The sequence below is a fragment of the Mobula birostris genome, chromosome 22 (genome assembly GCF_030028105.1).
Source record: "Mobula birostris isolate sMobBir1 chromosome 22, sMobBir1.hap1, whole genome shotgun sequence".
In the NCBI taxonomy this organism is placed as follows: Eukaryota; Metazoa; Chordata; class Chondrichthyes; order Myliobatiformes; family Myliobatidae; genus Mobula; species Mobula birostris.
In genome coordinates this window covers 26,359,288-26,379,790 of record NC_092391.1, presented here as the reverse complement: position 1 = coordinate 26,379,790, position 20,503 = coordinate 26,359,288, and the positions used below count along the sequence as shown (strand labels likewise).

General features: G+C 42.8%; 1 protein-coding gene across 3 annotated transcripts; it reads right to left on the bottom strand.

Moving 5' to 3' along the window:
- Positions 1-536: 536 nt before the first annotated feature.
- Positions 537-18,089, bottom strand: ntmt1 (N-terminal Xaa-Pro-Lys N-methyltransferase 1). Of its 3 annotated transcripts, XM_072240411.1 has the most exons (5): positions 17,888-18,089; positions 11,949-12,101; positions 7,484-7,695; positions 5,555-5,807; positions 537-1,515 (listed from the first exon to the last, which is right to left on the bottom strand). In XM_072240411.1, the coding sequence occupies exons 3-5, from the start codon at positions 7,643-7,645 to the stop codon at positions 1,259-1,261; spliced, it is 672 nt and encodes a 223-aa protein (XP_072096512.1). In that variant the 5' UTR covers positions 7,646-7,695; positions 11,949-12,101; positions 17,888-18,089; the 3' UTR covers positions 537-1,258. The 3 variants fall into 3 exon arrangements, with proteins under 3 accessions (XP_072096512.1, XP_072096511.1, XP_072096513.1); XM_072240410.1 differs by lacking the exon at positions 11,949-12,101; XM_072240412.1 differs by lacking the exons at positions 11,949-12,101; positions 17,888-18,089 and adding an exon at positions 14,794-14,812.
- Positions 18,090-20,503: the final 2,414 nt, after the last annotated feature.

The window sequence follows — 20,503 nt, the reverse complement described above, 5'->3', positions numbered from 1 at the left end:
TCTTGGAGATGGCTCACTCTGACTTGTTATTCCAAAAGCAAAAAAATGTTCAAAGGTATTTGGAGTTAAGGAATGAATTATTATGTGTATTCATATAATTGACATTTAAATGACTCACTAATAAATCTTACTATAAAATTACATCTGTGAATCATATTTAGAGTTTTTGTTGCCAGACTAAAAGTCCATTAATGTGTCAGTAATCACCAAGGAATCCTCTAACAGTGCCCAAGTGACAGGACAAACAGGCCCTTGGAAACAATATATGCCTAACAAAGCAATAACCCATTAGCATTGCTTTGGCAGTGTCATCCTTAATTAAAGCTTCAAGCTGCTGGCTCAGATCCTCCTCAGCCTCTGGCCAGAGATGAGACGAATAGTTTATGTTTAATACTTAGTGACTTACTGAGGAGACTAAAAACAAACAAGTTGTGTATTGGAGAAAATGTAACATGTGACTGAAGGATTCCTGTAATACTGTCACTAACAGCCCTGTATCAAAGAAACAGCTCTTCTGAATGACAAAATACACACAGTTCACACAAAAATAATTTATTTCATAAATTATGACATCTGATGAATTGCATTTATGAAAATGAAAGGTGGTTTCTTGCATCTCAGAATGAGGTTAGTATGCCTTTCCTAACATGAAATACCACAGTCAAATGCAAAGGGCAGAAAAAGGCAAAAAAAAGGGCCAGTTAGGGGCAATGAAAGGAGTAAGTGAGAGCAGGTGAGAAAGAATTAATTACTTTGAGGGTTAGCCTCAGTTATATGGGCAAATGCAGAAGCCCAATTATAGGCTCTAGACCTGGAGTAGACTGTTCTAACCTCAGAAAAAGCAGACAAGCTTTTCCTGCTGATTCCCACTCATACTAGGTGCCAAACTGAATTCAAATATTTAAAACATACTCATTCTTTCTGTTCTGGAAACTATTCTGAAAAAACATCATCTTTCATTAGCTGCAGCTAATCAGATTCTAGCTAAGGTAATTAATCTTCCAAAGCTGCGACTCAGCATCCTGCAGTTAAGTACTTGCTCCAAGTTTATTGATCATCAGACTCATTCACTTGGATGATGGTGGAGGCTGCCTTTCAGGAATAAAGTCAAATTCAGTTTGCTGTAACCTCACTGTGCTTTATTTCAATTAAACCCAAAACCCCAGAGCTGTACCACCTTGTTTTTTTTTTCAGTTCCCTCCTCTGAGATACGGTACCCCTTCACCAACCCATCCCTGCGCCCGTGGATAGGGTCACTTCACCTCAAAGCCAGACTGTACACCTGATAAATTTCATCAGGGAAGTTATCCTGCTTCTCCTCTGCCAACACCTGGAGTCCTGCCAGCTGCACAATGGTGTGCAGGGAGTCCAAGTCTCGGCAGACACTACTGTCCACTTCGTCCTCAATCACACCCTCCTGGCTCACGTTATCCTTCACACAGATGATTCCATTTGGCCGAAGACCTTTCTGACACCTTTTCAGGAACTGGATGAGGTGGTCATCAGTCAGGTGCCCTGCAACAAGCCCGAGAGAGACTGGAAGTTACAAAAAATTGTCAAAATGGTTCATATGCTGACTGAAATTCATACAATTGTAATCACAGCACAAAAGGAGGCCATTTTCCCCTTCCTCATGCTCTTCACTGTTAAGATGGCAGTACTGAAGAAGGATGACAGCTTACTGATGGATCATAAAGAAATACAACTAAATATTTTATTAACACTTTTTCAGTGAAAAATTGTGGTTAAACTATCACTGCAAACAATGAAGAGGCGAGTGAAGGTGAGGTTGGCTTGAGAGTTGAGGAGTACGGGTGCGAAGCAAATTTAGAGCGAGGTTGAAGCACGTTCGAGACAGTTGGAGCAAGCAAAGTGGAGTAGATTCAGAGTCTTGTCAATCTAAACTGAGAGCAAGGCTGAATCGATCTAAGGGCTGGGCTGATTTGGAAAAGTCGGATACGGGCCAGAATGTGGCAGCGGGGGTGACCCAGTGTTTGGACAACTTACACACTGGCACAGATGGACTGAAAAGGTAGAGTGTCAGGACCGGAGGCAGAGCAGAGGTCAGGGCACTCATTACTCTGTGATGTTTACTCCACTGTCCACAAACCATGGCTCTGAAGCTGAGGCCTAGGCTGTGGGCCTGCTCTGTCTGCTCCAGGCTTCCAGGCTATGGCCTCACTTTCATTCTGAATGCGGTTGCTTTTATTATTTGCAATATTGTGCCCCCCACCCCCCCTCCCCATTGGCTGTTGGTCTTTTTTAAAAAATGCAGTTATTTCAGGTTTCTTGTTTTGTGGCTGCCTGTAGCAGACGAGTCTCAGGGTTGTATAATTTAAACATATTTTGATAATAAATGTACTTTGAACTTTTTCCACAGGCCTGTAATATTTACATCACATTAAATATATTCAATTCTATTTTCAAAGTTACTAAATTTGCTTATTCAGACACTGCGTCCATAAAAAAGCAGCTTGCTGTGTAGAAGCAGTTACTTTGTGGCCCATTAAGATGTTCTAGTTTAAGATGGCGCTACCGAAGATGTGTAACAGCTTGCTGGTAGCTTGAAGGCAAAGGAATTTGATTAAAACCATTAAGAATAACACTTGGAGTTGGGACCATGCTGGTTGGAGTGGACAATATGGAGGGGAGAAGTCGGGACAGAGGAGTTCTGATGCCCATCCAACTCACCCGAGTATGAGGGTGGATCACTCTAAACGCCGAGCTGAATTGGAGAGGTTGAGAATAGCTTGTTCAGCAGTAAAATCCAGGCCCAAAGCAAATCAATAGACAGCGTGTGCAAGGCCAGGAGTGACTCACCACGGTGAGGCCCAGGTCCCGATGCAAAGTACAATCTGCTGTTTGGACAATCTAAATGCTGGCCCATGTAAACAGGAAAGGCAGGGTGTTGGAGTCAGACGAGGTTGGTTGGCTGGCTCTGGACGCTGAGCCAATTTGGAGAGGTTGAGAATGGCTCTTTTGGCAGTGAAACCTAGGCCTGGAACAACTCACTGGCAGCCAAGCCCGGGTTCTAACGAGAGGTTCGGATTATTTAAACGCTGGCCAAGATAGTCTGGGGGCTTCTCTCCCTGCAACAGTAAGGCTGTGAGGCTGCCCCTGGCTGATGTGTTTCATGTCTGTGAACTTTGCGGTAACATGTTCCACTAATATGATGAACTGAAATCCGAGGATTTGAGCCTACTCTGTGGATTTGAATCTAAGGACTTAATTTGGTTCAGAATACTGTTGTTGTTCACTTGTATTGTTGTTCCCCCCGCCTTTCTCTGAGGGCACTGAGGGGTTGGTCTTACTTTTTTTTTTAAAAATTAGGTTCTTTTGGATTCCTTGTTTTGCGACTGGTTGTAGGTGAACAAGTCTGAAGGATGTATAACTTATACATTCTTTGATAATAAATGCACTTTGAAACTTTGATTACAGACACTGCTGTGACAGAATCCCTTAAATTTTGCAATTTTACCTTTTAAATCTCATCTTATCCTTTGCCAACCATGGAAAAGTCATACAAATTAAACTGTTCGTTCCTGATGTCATTTTGGCAAACCTTTTCCCCTCTCCTCTTCTATTCCCCCCTCTGGCCTCTTACCTCTTCTCACCTATCAACTGCCCTGGAGCCCCTCCTCCTTCCCTTTCTCCCATGATCCACTATCCCCTCGTCAGATTTCTTCCTCTCCTGCCCTTTACCTTTCCCACGCAACTGGCTTGACCTATCACCTCTTCTACACCCCCCTGCTTTTCATTCTGGCATCTTCCCCATTCCTTTCCATTCCTGAAGAAGGGTTTTGGACCAAAACATCAACCTATTTTACATCTCCATAGAAGATGCCTGACCTGCTGAGCTCCTCCAGCATTTTGTGTGTTGCTTTGGGTGTTTCATTGCTGGATTTGCACCAGGCTCCTGGCACAGCAGAAGACATTCAAAGATTTGCCTCAGGTTCCTAACATAACAGCATTTATAATCCCATCATGACCCTGTTAAGCACTGATTCCACTAACACTTTGTTCTTGGTAAAGGAGTCCAAATCCTAAGCAAGATACCAGTGTACTCAAGGTCTACTTAATGCTTTATTTGTAAAAATTTGACATTATCTAATTGCAATCTCTAGTTTTTTTTTAAAAACACAAGCTATTGCCTCGATTGAACTAACAGTTGAAAGATTAGAAGCAGCCTGTTGTTTCCACACTGTCTAGACTGAGTACATCAATTGATCTTTTTTTCCCCAACATGTTACTGAGGTAGAAACATTAATATCATCCCAGTTCTGAGTTCAGTTAGCCAAACTCAGCTTGGGAGGGGCAATAAGGATTAACAACCTCCCCCCCACTTGCCTTCACTAAATCTTGCCACGTCTCCATTCAAAATAACTTTTTTGCCATCTAGTGATCTCTACAGGGAGACACCAAGCACCAAGTGGGAAGAGAAGTGAGTCTGGACAATAAAACAGTACACTCAGTATTCAGGGTCATGGCTGGGAGGTTGCTCATATCAAGCACTATTCTATAATACTGAAAATAAGGTTGGGTGTAGCAGTATTATTTATTTCTGCAGTCTGCACCATTCATGCGAGGCATGATTTACCAATTTACTTCTACAAATATAACCCCAAACTGAAGAGACCAGAAAAAATTAAGGTTATTGGCTCTTAATGGTGCTATTATGATTGTCCTTACTGAGCTGCACTTTAACTGCAAGCTAGTTAGTAAATACAGCATATCCTGGTAATATGAAATAAAAGCAAACTGTTGCAAATACAGTTTCTGCATGAAATAAAGCACAAATTTCAAATTGTTTACAGAAACATCTAACGGCATTCAATGTTCGGATATTATAAATGACCTGTTGTCTTAAATATGGATGCTTTAAATGCCAAGAACACTACAACACTGAGCTCAGACAATAAACATCCAGGGTAGTGATGCAGCAGTACCCAGGAACTATGTAGTGAAAGCTGCTGCCTTGTGCCCAGCTCTTAAACCTCTGGCTCAGAGGCAGGAGTGCCGCAGTCCATGATGCCATATTCATAAGAGAAAAGTAGCTTGCCATGCTGAACATGTTTCATAGCTGTTAGCTCAATTTATATTGCACATATTCTCCTATTACAACCATTTATCTGCTTCCCAAACTGCCCTCTGTGGGACATGCTTTCATTAATGAAGATGTCATTATCACAACTGACAGGAAAGCATAATTATAGCATAACAGCTTTACAAGTAGTTTCCAATCTTAATGTGGATATGGAATGTAAAAAAAAAAGCCAAGTTAAAAATATGGCTTTCTAACTAGACTAGAAGACCAGATAAAGGAAAGGAAAGCAAAACTTTGGAAACATTCAATCGGTAGTAAGCTCAGAAGAATTTAAGAATTTCTCTGCAATATGATTAAGGACCTTTTAGCCACAAGCTCAGAGAGCCCATTGGCCTACATCTGCTTTTGCTTTCTAAGTCTCCACGTTTGTTTAAAGTGGGGTTTGTTGTCCAGGTTCAATTTTCCTCCCTTGTGTAACCCCACCCCTAATAGTTTTGGTCAATGACATACCAATCACCCACTGGATCCAGATGACATCGTATCGCTGGGGTTGGGGGATGAAGTCTTGCAGGCCACAGCAGAAGTAGTTGCCCACGCGGCTGCCCTCTTCCCCCAGGTGGGTCTTGGCCTTGGCCAGGAAACCCTCTGTTACATCCACCATGTCAACAACTTTAAACAAGGGCAGCAGCAATCGCTTTGTAATTCTGCCAATTCCAGCACCGCAGTCCAGCGCACAGTTTGACCCTGCCTTTCCAGTTCCTTCCTGTCGAGAATGGAAAACAGCTTGAACACCTTGCGTTCCAGTAGCGTGATAGACGATAATTCACTACCTGCTTTGGGGTTGTATCAAACATCATTTGTGGTAGGAAGCACACAACAGAACAAGCAAGGCATGCATGTTCCATATAATTAAATTTCAAAAGCAAGTTCCTGCTGCAATTCAGCAAACCAGGCAACATTTATGCAAATAACAAATTTACCAAATGGATTACCTTTCTTTAAAAAGAATTGGTTAAAGGACAATAATTGGAAGTTGACAATGCCGTCTCCTCTACATTGGAGGAAGCAAATATGTACTGGGTGATCATCTACACTCAGTTCGCAGGATTGGTCCCAAGATTACTGTTAACACGCCACTTTAATTCCCAATCACACTCTAATTCTCATTCCAACCCGCCTATCTGCAGGCTCCTCCACTATTGTAGAGAGGATCAAAGTAAACTAGTAGAACATTTTATCTTCAGTCCGGGGATTTTGCAGCTGTCTGGAATAAACACTGATACTTCCAAATTCAGGTAAACTGCTCTTATCTTTTCCCATTATTATACTTATTCCTTTTTTTCTCAGTTTCTTTTAAATGTCTTGCTAACGGTCAGTACTCATGCTCTATCTTATCTATCCTAATCTATCTGAACCTATCACATATAGGCTTTTATTTTAAATTTCACTCCTCACCACCGGACTGTTTATAATCTGTAGACCTGTCATTCTCCTCCACTGCCTCCCCCCCGCCCCCAACCAATATCCCCATTTATGAGGAAGCATCGCAGACCCGAAAAATTGACTGGATTTTCTTTCCACAGATGCTGCTTGACTAGCTGAGTTCTTCCAGTATTTCTGTTTTTAATAATGATATTAGGGGATAAATATACTGATTCATAGAGGATACTACAGTATAACTGAGCATAGGAATTATCACAAAGTTGGCAAGTAGCCTAAGCAGCAGGACTGCAAATTCTGAGGCTCTTTCTTGTTCCACATCCAAAGTGAAAGCTCTATTCATTTCCAATTACCTGACTCTGATTATATCTTATTTGACCAGGGGCAATTTAAATCTATCATTAAGTCAGCCTTCCCTCCGTGGACACTCTACACATGGTGACGTGCAGCCAGCAAGTCAAAGACCCCACTCACCCTGGACATTCTCTCTTCTCCTCCTCTTGTCAGGCAAGAGATAGAAAAGCTTGAAAGCACTTCCCACCAGACTGAAGGAAAGCTTCTAACTTGCTGGTATAAGACTACTCAATGGTTCCCTGGTATGATACGTTGGATTCCTGACATCACAATCTACCTTGTCACGATCTTGCACCTTATAGTCTACCTCCACTACACTTCCTGCGTAGCTGTTGCACTCTATTCTGCATACTATTGTTTACCTTGCACTACCTCAGTGCACTATGCAACAATTTAATATATATGAACAACTTACAAGTCAAACTTTGCACTTTACCTCAGTACATGTGACAATAATAAACCAATTCCAAATGAGACAAAGGCTTGTTTGCAGACATGAAAGTCAAAAAGTTCACACAACTTTTGTTTGTGCGTGGGGAGGGGTAGTAGTGGAATAGGGGGAAGGGTGGGAGAAAGTGGTCAATAGACTCGTAGACTTTCAAGAACATGCAAAACCCATTAACACAGATGATCATGAAGACTCACCCCAATGAACCGCTGCAGAAATTTCTTGGAGGAATTGATGTCAATGCTAGAGATGTGTCCATAACCTCCCAACATACCATCCACTGTTGGAGGTATATTCTTCCAGTATTTCTCAGCTCTGGAGTAGAATCTGTCCTCATCGCCAATGACCTCAGCAGTCATAATGCAGACTTCAAATTCAATCAGGTGAAAATGGATGTAAAACTAGAAGGCTGATAATTGGGAAGAGGGGAGGTAAAACAGAAATGAAAATTAAAAAAGAGAAAACATTAACAGTACAGCACAGGAACATGCTCTCTGGCCCATAATACCTGTGATGACCTTCATTATATATTATCTATATACTACTAAAACTCTCACGCTCTGTCTGTCTGTTTGTGACCTCCAATTAGCGCAAATGGTGCATTACAGCGGCACTTTTTTTTGGCTAAATCGAATTAAAATGCGCTAACTTACAGAATGCAGGCAAAGTGCAGGGTTATATATTTGTATAAAATTGCTCATTCAAAAAGTTCACACAACTTTTGTTTGTGCGTGGGGAGGGGCTGTAGTGGAATAGGGGGAAATCAACAGGCTGCCTTTCAACCGAGACCCCATCGGCCATCATGGAAATTGCGACGCCACAGCCCGACACATGCGCACGGCCAGCTTCAGCAGCTCCTTACGATGCTCACACAGCTGCTTCAACCTTCCACGGAGACCGCGACGCCACACCATGACGCATGCGCACAGCCAGCCTCAGCAGTTTGGAGGCTTTGGTGTTACTGCTTCCTATCTTCTATCAAGCATTAGGGCAAAAATATATAGATAGCCTAATTATGCCGCGTGGAAAGAGTAGGAGGTCATTATGGTCAAGAGATGATGCCAAATGTCGTCGGGAAGCGGCAAGGAGAGGGAGGGAACAACAATCGGATGAGGCCAGGGCCGCACGACTCCAGGATCACAGAGTCAGGACAAAAAAGATGAGAGAAGATGAGACAGAGGAAGACAGGCATGCACGTCTCCAAAATGACAACAATAGGCACAGACGGAGGACAGAACAAGAATCCGATCAGGCCAGGGCCGCACGACTCTAGGATGAGAGAGAACAAATGGTAGAAGGGATGAAGGATGAAAGGGCTGTGCATCTCCGGAATGACAAAAACAGGCAGAGAAGGAGAAGAGAGGAAGAGACAGAAGAGAAAAGGAAAGATCAACTCGAGAATATGCGGCACAGAGTAATTATTGTGAGAGTTGCTGAAGACGACAATGGTCGCTTTCGACGACAATACCTCGACAGAGAAAGAGCAAGGCAAAATTCACAACTGGCATGCCGTCACATTTCTGCTGATGTTGGTTCGATGACGAGAGTATGCCTTCACTGTCGTGCCTTCCTATTCACTGGAGAAACTGCACAGTTCTGCTGTATGAAGGGAAAGGTCAGGACAGGCAACCTGCAGCCTCTACCTAATGAACTCCTCAATTTGTACAGCAATGATGAACCTATTGCAAACGAGTTCAGGAAGAACATCAGACAATACAATTGCCTCTTCCAAATGACATCCGTTGGTGCCAAAAAAGTCATTCCAACCAGGAATCGATGGAATCCATCTGTGATTATTCAAGGCCAAACCCATCATTACATCGGACATTTAATTCCGGACCCGACCCAGCAAGCCCGATTCCTTCAAATTTACTTCATATTGTCTTGCTATGCGTCTTTCTTCTTTAATAAGCTGAGCTTTTCTTTAATTTCCAAATCAAAGAGATAGCAATAGCATTCAGGAAAATTTAATGTTCATTCTGGTCACATCAGACTGCACTACCCTTCTCTCAAAGGGTGCCCCAACGGGTCACCCTGTTGTCTAGTTAACTGTATAAATCCCTCAAATACAAGCTATAATAACACAGATTTAAAGTGTAGGATTCCTTTACTGAGAAGCTCAAAACGACTCAGTTCAGTATAATAAGCAGAAAAAACAGGATAATTGTGCAACACACACTACTGCCAGTACATTGAGAAATAAATCAAAGGATACAGGAATAGGACAGCAAAGTTACATCGATATAGAAGATCTGCCACAACCTTACTCAATGACAACACAATTCAAGAGGGCATGAATGACTTAAGGCAAATCAACAAAACTAAAACAGTGGATAAAATTGCAAAAGATAGTTCAGATTTTGACAATTCATAAAGAACATCAAAAAATTACAACAGACTGCATGAGTTACAAAAATGAAACATAAAAATTGCACAAATCAACAATTAAAAAAAAGCCACCAAGTGTTATGTGCTTCTATTAAAAACTGATATTTGTAATAAAAAACAGACAAGAGATTTTGCAGATGCTGTAAATCTAGAGCAATACACACAAAATTCTGGAGGAACTGAGCAGGTTAGGCTGCATCTATGGAAGGAAATGAAGAGTTGACATTTCAGGCCAAGATCAGTCCTAATAAAGGGTCCTGGCCTGAAATGTTGACTGTTCATTTATTTCCCTCCATAGGTCATGCCTGACCTGCAGAGTTCCTCCAGCATTGTGTGTGTTACTTATAAGGAAATATTAACACAATGAATAATTGCCAGAATTTGCAACAGAGAATTGCAGGCATGCTAACTCACCAATGTTATTCGAAGCAAAACAGAATAGAAATTAAATGCACAAAAGATAACTAATTTCGGAGACCAGATGATTCCTTTTACAGAATTTTCAGAGTAGACAGGAATAATTGGAAGTTATGGTGAGGGAACCAGCAAAGTTCTCTCAAACATTCTTAAATTTAAAAAGAAACACAGACCGCTATGCATTTTAAAAATGTTGAGAGTTAAGACATTAGGCATTGGCCAAACATCTTACAGAAAATTTCAAGAGTCCAGAGTTAAGGACAGAGTTAAAATTTCAAGATAAACTTACCAAAAATGTACAATTGCATGGAAAAGTTTGTGAACCCATTGCAATTACCTGGTTTTCTGCACTAATTACTCAAAATGTAGCATGATCTTCATCTAAGTCACAACAACAGACAAACACAATATGCCTAAACTAATAACACACAAGAGAAAATCTGCAGGTGCTGGAAATCCAAGCAACACTCAAAATGCTGGAGGAACTCAGCAGGCCAGGCAGCATCTATGGAAAAGAGCAAACAATCAACACTTAGAGCCGAGACCCTCAGCAGGTCCTGATAAAGGGTCTTGGCCCGAAACATTGACTGCACTCTTTTCCATAGATGCTGCCTGACCTGCTGAGTTCCTCCAGCATCTTTCTGTGTGTTGCACAAACAATTATACTACTTCTCATCACTACTGAATACACCATTTAAACAATCACAGTCTAGGTTCAAAAGTATGTAAACTTCTGGGGTAATGCCTTCTACAAAAGCTATTTGGAGTCAGGTGATCCAATCAATGAGATGAGATTAGAGGCATGGGTTGTAAAGGTGCCCTGCCCTATAAAAAGGCACACAAAGTGAGGTTACTGACAGAGCCTGCTCTTCTCAAGAAAGACCTGCTTATGTGCACACCTTGATTAAAACAACTTTCAAAGGACCTTAGAACAAGAACTGTAGAGATGTATGAAATTGGAAAGGGCAGCAAAAGCATTTTTAAAGAGCTGAGTGCTCATAAGTCCACAATACGAGAAAAGCCTGCAGAAATCTCTAGAACTTGCTAAAGTCTCTGTTCATGTGCACACTAAGGAAAACACCAAACAAGAATGGTGTTCACAGAAGGACACTACAGAAAAAAACTTTGCTGCATGACTCAAGTTTGCAAAAGACCACCTGGATGTTCCAGAACCCTTCTGGGACAATGTTCTATGGACAAGAGACAACAGTTGAACTTTCTGGCAGAAATGCACACTACTATGTTTGGAGGAAAAAGGGCACTGCACAGCAACACCAAAACCTCATTCCAACTGTGAAGCATGGTGGAAGGTGCATCACCATGATGATATAACCATATAACAATTACAGCACGGAAACAGGCTATTTCAGCCCTTCTAGTCCGTGCCGAACTCTTACCCTATCCTAGTCCCACTGACCTGCACTCAGCCCATAACCCTCCACTAGCTTCCTCTGCATTCTCGCAACAAAAGGGGCAGGAGGGGCCAAGGTGACCATCCGGTACCACAACATGGAGGCCACCAGCTGGTTTATGACCCTGGGAGTGTGTAATGGGATGGTGTAGAGGGAGTTTCACTCTGTGTCTGACCCCGGGAGTGTGTGATGGGACGATGTAGAGGGAGCTTCACTCTGTGTCTGACCCTGGGAGTGTGTGATGGGACGATGTAGAGGGAGCTTCACTCTGTGTCTGACCCCGGGAGTGTGTGATGGGATAGTGTAGAGGGAGCTTCACTCTGTGTCTGACCCCAGGAGTGTGTGATGGGATGGTGTGGAAGGAATTTCACTCTGTGTCTGACCCCGGGAGTGCGTGATGGGACAGTGTAGACAGACTGAGCACATCTCCAAACAACCCGCGTACCTTTTGTGTTGGTCTAACAGGTCCTTGTCAGTGATGAGCACTTTCAGATCCTTGAGGTCCTTCAGGAATTCCCTATCCAGGTCCACATCCATGTCATCAACATTGGAGTCTACGGCCCCCAGGGGCTGATTTACTGCCTCAGGGCCTGGACAGCTTACAATAGTTGAGGAAACAATTAATTCAAAATTGTATCAAGACATTTTACAGAAGAATGTCAGAGTAGCAGTCCTTCACCTGAAACTTAATAGAAATTGGATGATGCAACAAGACATTGATCCACAATGTGAGAGTAAATCAACAACAGAATGGTTTAAAAAGAAGAAAACTTGTGTCTCAGAATGGCCAAGTCACAGTCCAGACCTTAACCCAATTGAGATGCTGTGGCATGACCTGAAGAGGGCTGTTCACGCAAGGTATCCCAGGAATATTGATAAACTAAAACAGTTTTATATGGAGCAATGGTCTAAAATTCCTCTTTGTCATTGTGCAAGTCTGATCAGCAGCTACAGGAAACATTTGGTGGTGGTGACTGCTGCTAAATGAGGTTCTACCAGTTATTAAATTCAAGGGTTCATATACTTTTTCCAGTCTGGACTGTTAATGATTAAACAATAGGTAGATACTTTATTGACCCTGAAGGAAATTAGTGTTACAGTAGCATTACAAGTGAACAGATATAAATAAAGAGAAATAGAAAGAATTAAAAAGTTACCTTAAAAATAAGATGTACAAGATTTACAAGTTCACATTGATAAGATGGTAATGCAAGGATTACTGCAATGGGTGCACATCCACACCATCCAGATATCAAGTGATGGAAGTATTGCACAGGGTGTCCATGATAGCAGGGTGTGGTAAACAGAGCTCTGCCAACAATTTTGGGCCCCATATCTCAGAAAGAATGTGTTGTCATTGGAGAGAGTCCAAAGGATGTTCACAAAGATGATTCTCAGAATGAGAGGGTTAACTTACGAGGAGCATTTGGCAGCTTTGGGCCTGTACTCACTGGAATTTAGAAGAATACAAGGGGATCTCATTGAAACCAATCAGATGTTGAAAGGACTAGATAGGGTGGATGTGGAGGGGATGTTTCCTATCGTGGGGGTATCCAGAACTAGAGGTCACAGCCTCAATAATGAGGGTTGACCTTTCAGAATGGAGGCAAGGAGAAGTTTTTTTGGCCAGACAGCAGTGAATCTGTGGAATGCTCTGCCATAGACTGTGGTGGAGGCCAAGTCCGTGGGTATATTTAAGGTGGAAGTTGATCATTTCCTGATCGGTCAGGGCATTAAAGGATATGGCAAGAAGGCAGGTGTATGGGGTTGAGTGGGATCTGGGATCAGCCATGATGGAGTGGCAGAACTCTATGGGATGAATGGCCTAATTCTGCTCCTATATCATGGTAAATAGAGATTAATAACAGAATAAAGTGTTCAATAAAGACATGAAAAGTACATTGTTTGTGTGTTAATAGTTTAGGCAGATTGTGTTTGTCTATTTTTGTAACTTAGATGAAGATCAGACCACATTTTATGAGTAATTAATGCAGAAAACCAGGTAACTGCAAAGGGTTCACAAACTTTTTCTTGGAACTGTACATGCTAATATGCAGTGCTACAAGTTCATTGATCTTACTCCATATACTGTGCACATTCAAATATAACACCTTCGGTCCTGTATTCATCATTTTCAATTTTGTCAGCTCACCGTTGACTGCAATTTTGCCCTATTAACAGCCTCTCCTCACTACACATTGCCTCTGTATGTAAACCAGCTACTTAATCTTCAGCATTCACCCACCTTTCCTTGCATTGAAATACACACAGCTCAGGACACCAGTCACACCATGCCCACTTTTTGATTCCTAACTTTGTCTTATAAGACCATAAGACACAGGAACAGAATTAGGCCATTTGGTCCATTGAGACTGCTCTGTCATTTTGTCAATGCTGATCCATTTCCCCCCATTCCAATCTCCTGCCTTCTCCCCATAACCATTCATGCCCAAACAAATTAAGAATCCACCTACCTCTGCCTTAAATAAACCCATAGCCACCCGTGGCAACAAATTCCGCAGATTCACCAGCCTCTAGCTAAAGAAATTACTCATCTCCATCCTAAATGGATGTCCCGTCCTGCCCCCCCCCCCCCCCCCACCTTTTGAAGCCTTGCCCTCAGGTTCTACACTCATAGGAAACATCCTCTCCAAATCCAATCTATCAAGGGCTTTAAACATTTAAGAGGTTTCAATGAGATACACCCCCCAACCCCACCATTCTTCTGAATTCCAATAACAGGCCCAGAGCCATCAATTAGTCCTCATATGGTAACCCTTTCATTCCCAGAACTCCTCTTAACCCTCTCCAATGTCATCACATCCTTTCTTAGGCAAGGGGCCCAAAACTACTCTCAATACTCCAGCGAGGCCTTACTGGTGCCTTATAAAGCATCAACATTACATTCCTGCCTTTATATTCTATTTCTCTCAGAATAAACACTTACACTGTATTTGCGTTCCTCACCTTCAACTCCACCTGCAAATTAACATTCAGAGAATTCTGCATGAGGATTCCCTTTGCACCTTGGATTTTTGAATTTTCTCTCCATTTAAAAAATAATCTACATTTTATTTTTTTTCTACCCAAAGTGCATGGCAATACACTTCGCAACACTGTATTCCATCTTAATCATTACGAGTTATTTTAATTGTGTGTCAACGTCCAGCATCATTTTAAAATTTGTGCTGGCACTGAAGTCCAAAGGATTATGATACAAAGTTCAGATCAACGTCAGAATGCCACTGCAAATTCTGCTGCTGCACCAAAAACAATGGGTGTCTACTCACATCTATTGACTGTGACTACAGCTGTCTTACATGATCTGTAATCAAAAAAGCAGTTGCTTAGAATCTGAAATAAGATCAAGAATGATAGAAGTACTCAGCAAATGAGAGAACACCACCAACAATGTTATAGAGGAACCAACCCAAAATAGGAAAAAATGATTATTCAAACTATTGAATTCAATTTTGAGTCCCAAGGGCTGTTACCTTGCCTAGGTTGAGGAAGGAGTGCTGTTACTCAAGTTGAAGATGGACATTAGTAGGATAGTGTAGAGGACAAAGACAGGTCAAAATGAGACAGGAACATAAAGCGATGGTATGGCGGAATTGCAAGGGCAGTTTGAGCACCTGGTGAGGAAGGAACAAAGCAGACAGGCAGTTTCTGATGCAAGATCATCCACTAGTAACATTAACTCATTTTTGCTCTCTCCACAGTTGCTGGCTGATCTGTACCTCAGAGCTTCAGTGTATTACTCTCTCTTCTACCGTCATTCATCTGCTGTTAATTGTTATGATTAACGAGAATGAATTTCTATTTCTTAGGCAGTATCAAAAGCAATTATGTCACCTGGACAACCTCTGTCTGTACCATATCACAGAATCACACATTCCCTTTTGTTTGCTTCAATGTTCCCCATCTCTGGAACTTAAAAACATACTCGCTTTCTCATTTTTCCAATTATAATGGACCCAAAACATTAACTGTTTCATTCTTTACAACTGCTGCCTGACTTGATGAGTACTCCCAGTATTTCCCATTCTGTTTCCCCTTACTTCCAAGTTGGAACTGAAAATAAAGATTGCAGGTGCAAATACAGCTTGGCAATCCTAATGCCAAAGTGTCATTCTAACAGCTGATAAGCTTTTAATTATCAATTCATCTGATTTTTTGCAAAATATGGTTTTGTACCCAACCTAAAGAAGGCAGAGATGAAGAGGGGTGTAAAATAGGTAAAAACAGACCCTCGAGGGGAGAGATGGCAATGATTGATATAAGCAACAGAATATTGTTCAAACCTGAATATTTTAACAGAACAAACTATATGACAGAGGAGAATTAGGCTATTAGACCCATCAAGTCTATTCCGCTATTCGATCATGGCTGTTTTATTTTCCCTGTCAATCCCATTCTCCTGCCTTCTCCCTGTAAGGATGTGAAAGGTTACTAATCAAGAACCTATCAATCCCCACTTTAAATATACCCAATGTCATGGCCTCCACAGCTGTCTGTGGCAATGAATTCCACAAACTTACCATCCTCGGGCTAAAGAAATTACTCATCTCTGTTCCAAAGAACACCCTTCCATATCCCACTATTGAAAACATCCTCTTCATATTCACTCTATCCAGTACTTTCAATATTTGGTATGTTTCAATGAAAGCTCCCCTTCATTCTTCAGCAAGTACAGACCCAGAGCCAGCAAACACTCCTTATATGTTAACCATTTCATTCCCAGAATCATTCTTGCAAAACCTCCACTAGACCCTCTCCGATGCCAGTACATCCATCCAAAACTACGCACAATACTCTAAATGCAGTCCCAAAAAATGCTTTGTGCTCACTATATTCCAAGTGAGGTCTGACCAACAACTTATAAGCCTCAGCATTATATTCTTGTCCTCTCAAACTAAATGTACTTTTCCTTACTGCCGATTCAACATGCAAATTAACCTTTAGGGAATCCTGCACTGGGGCTCTCAACTCCCTTTGCACCTCCGATTCCTGAATTCCCCCCCCCCATTTAGAAAAGTGTACATATTTATTCCTTCTAAAAAAGTGCATGGCCATACACTTCCCTATTCCATCAATAGCTTCTTTGCCCATTCTCCTAATCTGTCCAAGTCTTTCTGCAGAATCCCTGCTTCATCAACACCACCTTTTTAAAAAAATCATCAGCAAACTTGGCCACAAAGCCATCATTTCTGTCATCCAAGTTATCAACGTACAGTGTGAAAAGCACAACACCGACCCCACAAGTCAACCGCAGCCAGTCAGAAAAGGGCCTCTTTATTCCCATCTTTTATCCATGCTAGTATCTTTCTTGCAATAACATGGGTTCCTATCTTGCTTGGCAGCCTCATGCAAGGCACCTTTTCAAAGGCCTTCTGAAAATCCAAAGCACAAGAGATTCTGCAGATGCTGGAAATCTTGAGCAACACACATGAAATGCTGGAGGAACTCAGCAGGTCAAGCAACATCTATGGAGAAGAATAAACAGGCGATGTTTAGGGCCAAGATCCTTCATTAGGACTTGTTACAATTAGGACAATCTTATATAATGGATCTTCTAATCATAGTGTCCAATGTGCAACTGGTACCAGGATTTAATTGGATTTATGGTCATCCAATGCGATCATAAACAGTTAAAAACCACAAGAGAACGAACATTCACAAAAATGTTTTATGCTAAATTTTCAGTTTAAATTCTCTGCCAGAAATTGTTGCCAGAGCAGTGTTTATTATTTTTAAAGGAGCTGCTACAGGGAGAAAACACACGTGAAGTGAAAATATCCACCGTCCATTCAGGTATTTGATTCTATTTTCAGCATAAGGCATGAAGGAAATCAAACCAAAACCAAATCTGTGCATTGCAGGGCCGCTGCATGTCCATCAGACAGTAAACGACTTCCCTGTGGGGCGTTAGGAAGGTTAATCAGAGATTGTAAAATTATAACCTCAACTGGAACACGATAAAGCGAATGCAGTTTTTTTTTTGTATCGCCAGAAATAATTCACAGGATGATGGGTTAAACAGAATCTGCAGTCACTAGTGAATCTGGACACGTCAATTCCCAGAATAGTCTGCGTGCTTCAACAAATGTGGGTCGACACAAATGGCGAAACTGGAGCCCAGTAAATTCCACGGCTATATTGGGAGAGCTCTCACCTCGGCAGTGTGACCCGCTTCTCACAGGGAAGGGTGCTGAGACTCAAGGTCTGTCACTCTCCCCGAGTCACCGATCTGGTCACGTTAAAGAGAAGCAAAGGCCCGCAGCAGGGACGGGAGAAGGACAAGGGGTACCAGCATGGGTGGGGAGACGAGAGGCCCGTGTGGCAAGAGCCAGGGATCGGGGTGGGAGGGAAGGGACAACCTACCCCGCTCCACGGCTGCTTCCAGAACCTTCTGGCTTCCAGCCTCTGACAGTCGGGACCCCGCGACGCTCTCGCACCGACAGCTCGCCGCCGGCCCCGCCAGACCCAGTGCCGAGGCGCCGCCGAAGGCCGCAGGCTCCCGAGTCCTTCACTCTGAGCTAACAGCCACTCCACGCGGACCGGAGCGCCGTTCTCCCCGCCCCGTGACGCAATCGCGTACCCGCCTCAGTTGCTAATGGCGACGCGTCCATATGATGTCACTGCTGGTTGCGGAGACATACAGTAACCAAGTTCTGTACGAGTTGTGGCCATTCCTTAAGTTTAAAGTGACACACACTAGATTTGGTCAGCACCTTGCAATGCGCTTATACTAGCCAATAATGTGTTTCTCGGCCCGAAACGTCGACCGTACTTTTTTCCATAGATGCTGCCTGGCCTGCTGAGTTCCTCCAGCATTGTGTGTGTGTGTGTGTGTGTGTGTGTTGCTCGGATTTCCAGCAACTGCAGATATTCTCTTGTTTGTGGTCAAATTACAAAGGGCAGGACATTTACAAAGACAGCTGTGTAGGAGGGGTCCGAAGTATCACTGGGGACCTGAGTCACCCCAACCACAAAGCGTTCCAGCTGCTACCATCCGGGAAACGGTACCGCAGCATAAAAACCAGGAGCAACAGGAACCGGGACAGCTTCTTCCACCAGGCCATCAGACTGACTAATTCATGCTGATACAATTGTATTTCTGTGTTACATTGACTGTCCTGTTGTACATGCTATTTATAACAAATTACTATAAATTGCACATTTAGACGAAGACGTAACGTAAAGATTTTTTACTCCTCATGTATATGAAGTATATAAGTAATAAAGTCAATTCAACTCAATTCAATTCACAAATATTGTTTTGTGTGGTATTTGAGAATGGACATTGGTCAAGAACCTCGGGAGAAATAGTGGTGTTGAGAACTTGTACACCGGGAAGAATTTGGCAGGAAGACTTCTAGTTTAAATCTCATCTTTGGCCTCTCTTTCAGCCGAATTGGAATGATGGCCTGGATTTTATTAATGCATTCCTAGTAAGTGGAAACCTCTGTCTGTCTGTGGTCACACCAGCAATAGGTCAGTGGATTAAGACAAATGTCCTGGCTGAGAGGGGAAACCTATCTCAGAGAGGCCTTATCTCAATACTTTCCTCGCATTCATTCTTCTTTCTAATCTATTTTCCTTCCCTTCAAAAACTCCACCCCTCCTCCTTTTACAGGGTCCTGCTTCCCTCCTGGGCACGATGACCTGAATTGAACATTCATAGTCCCTCCTGTGGAATGGTTGGAATACTCAACATAAAGCAATTCTTTAAAGCTTTCAAAAATATCGGGCCGGCGAAACTCAGCTCCGATTGGATGAAAGTCCTGTTATGTGAACGTACTCCCCACTCTTTGAGGAGTGTGTCAGGGAGCTTAACCAACATAACTTTGGAATTGCAGAGGACTCTTCCTTGCTTATCTCCGGGCCGCAGCTGAGAAACTGTCAGACTATTCCAGTTGACAAGTTCCAGTTCACTGGTGGCTACAGATTCCGTCTGTTGCTTTGCTTTAACAATCCCGTTTGAAAACTGCTTCATTTCTTTCACCATTACTTCTCCACTTGTTAGCTTCCGACCTTTCACTGATCTCACCAGCGCCGGCTTCATTATTATTTGTTATTGGATTTCAATGTCAGGTTTTCATTTATTTTCGGGCACCACGGGGGTACAGCTGACAGAGCTGCTCACTGGTGGCTCCAACCACCCAGGTTTCATCCTGACCTCTAGAGATGTGTGTGGAGTTTACAAGTTCTACTACGTCCCTGGCATATATCAGGGTTAAATGGACACTGTAAATCGCCTCTGGTGAGTGAGTGAGTGGAATGAGTTGAGGGGATATGGAATTAATTTAGGATTATTTTGAGAGATCACTTGGTGATAACTGAAGACTCGGAAGGTTTATTAGACTATAGACATTGGAGCAGAATTCGGCCATTTGGTCCATTGCATCTGCTCCGCCATTCCATCCTGGCCGATTTATTACCCTCTCAACCCCACTCCAACTCGGCCATGGACCGGTCCCAAGCCAGACTGTGAAAGGAGGAGGGCAGGGCAGGGCAGGGCAGGGCAGGGCAAGGCACGGGGCTAGCAACCCCATCCTGTCAAAGCCGACCCTACAGCAATGCCCAGGGAAGACCTTATTCCTGGGAGAGGAAGGGTCTTCAAAGACGGGCTACACTCGGGTCAATTTGAAAGACTGGCCCAGGACCAAGGCTCTGGTGAGCTGCCATCGGCAGTCTATGCCCCAGTAGGGCTGATGGGCTTAAGTAAGGGGCAACCCCATTCTCCTACCTTCTCCCCACAATCTTTGCTGTCTTAATAATCAAGAACCTTCCAACCTCTACTTTAAACGCGACTTGGCCTCAATAACTGTCTCTGGCAATGAATTCCACTTTTTGGCTGAAGAAATTCCTCCTCATCATCTCTGTTCTAAATGGACGTCCTTCTATTCTGAGGCTGTGCCACCAGGTCCTAGACCTCCCTGTACGTTCTACAATTTCAATTGTCCTCTCCAGGGAGGCCCTCAAAATGGCAACTCA

Bases quoted from the DNA above. Each gene is read 5' to 3' on its own strand.
- ntmt1 (XM_072240411.1), bottom strand. From the start codon at position 7,645: ATGACTGCTGAGGTCATTGGCGATGAGGACAGATTCTACTCCAGAGCT. The intron at 5,808-7,483 runs GTGAGTCTTCAT...CATTCTCGACAG, and splicing joins TTCTGCAGCGGTTCATTGGG to GAAGGAACTGGAAAGGCAGG. The intron at 1,516-5,554 runs GTATGTCATTGA...GGCTTGTTGCAG, and splicing joins CTGGATCCAGTGGGTGATTG to GGCACCTGACTGATGACCAC.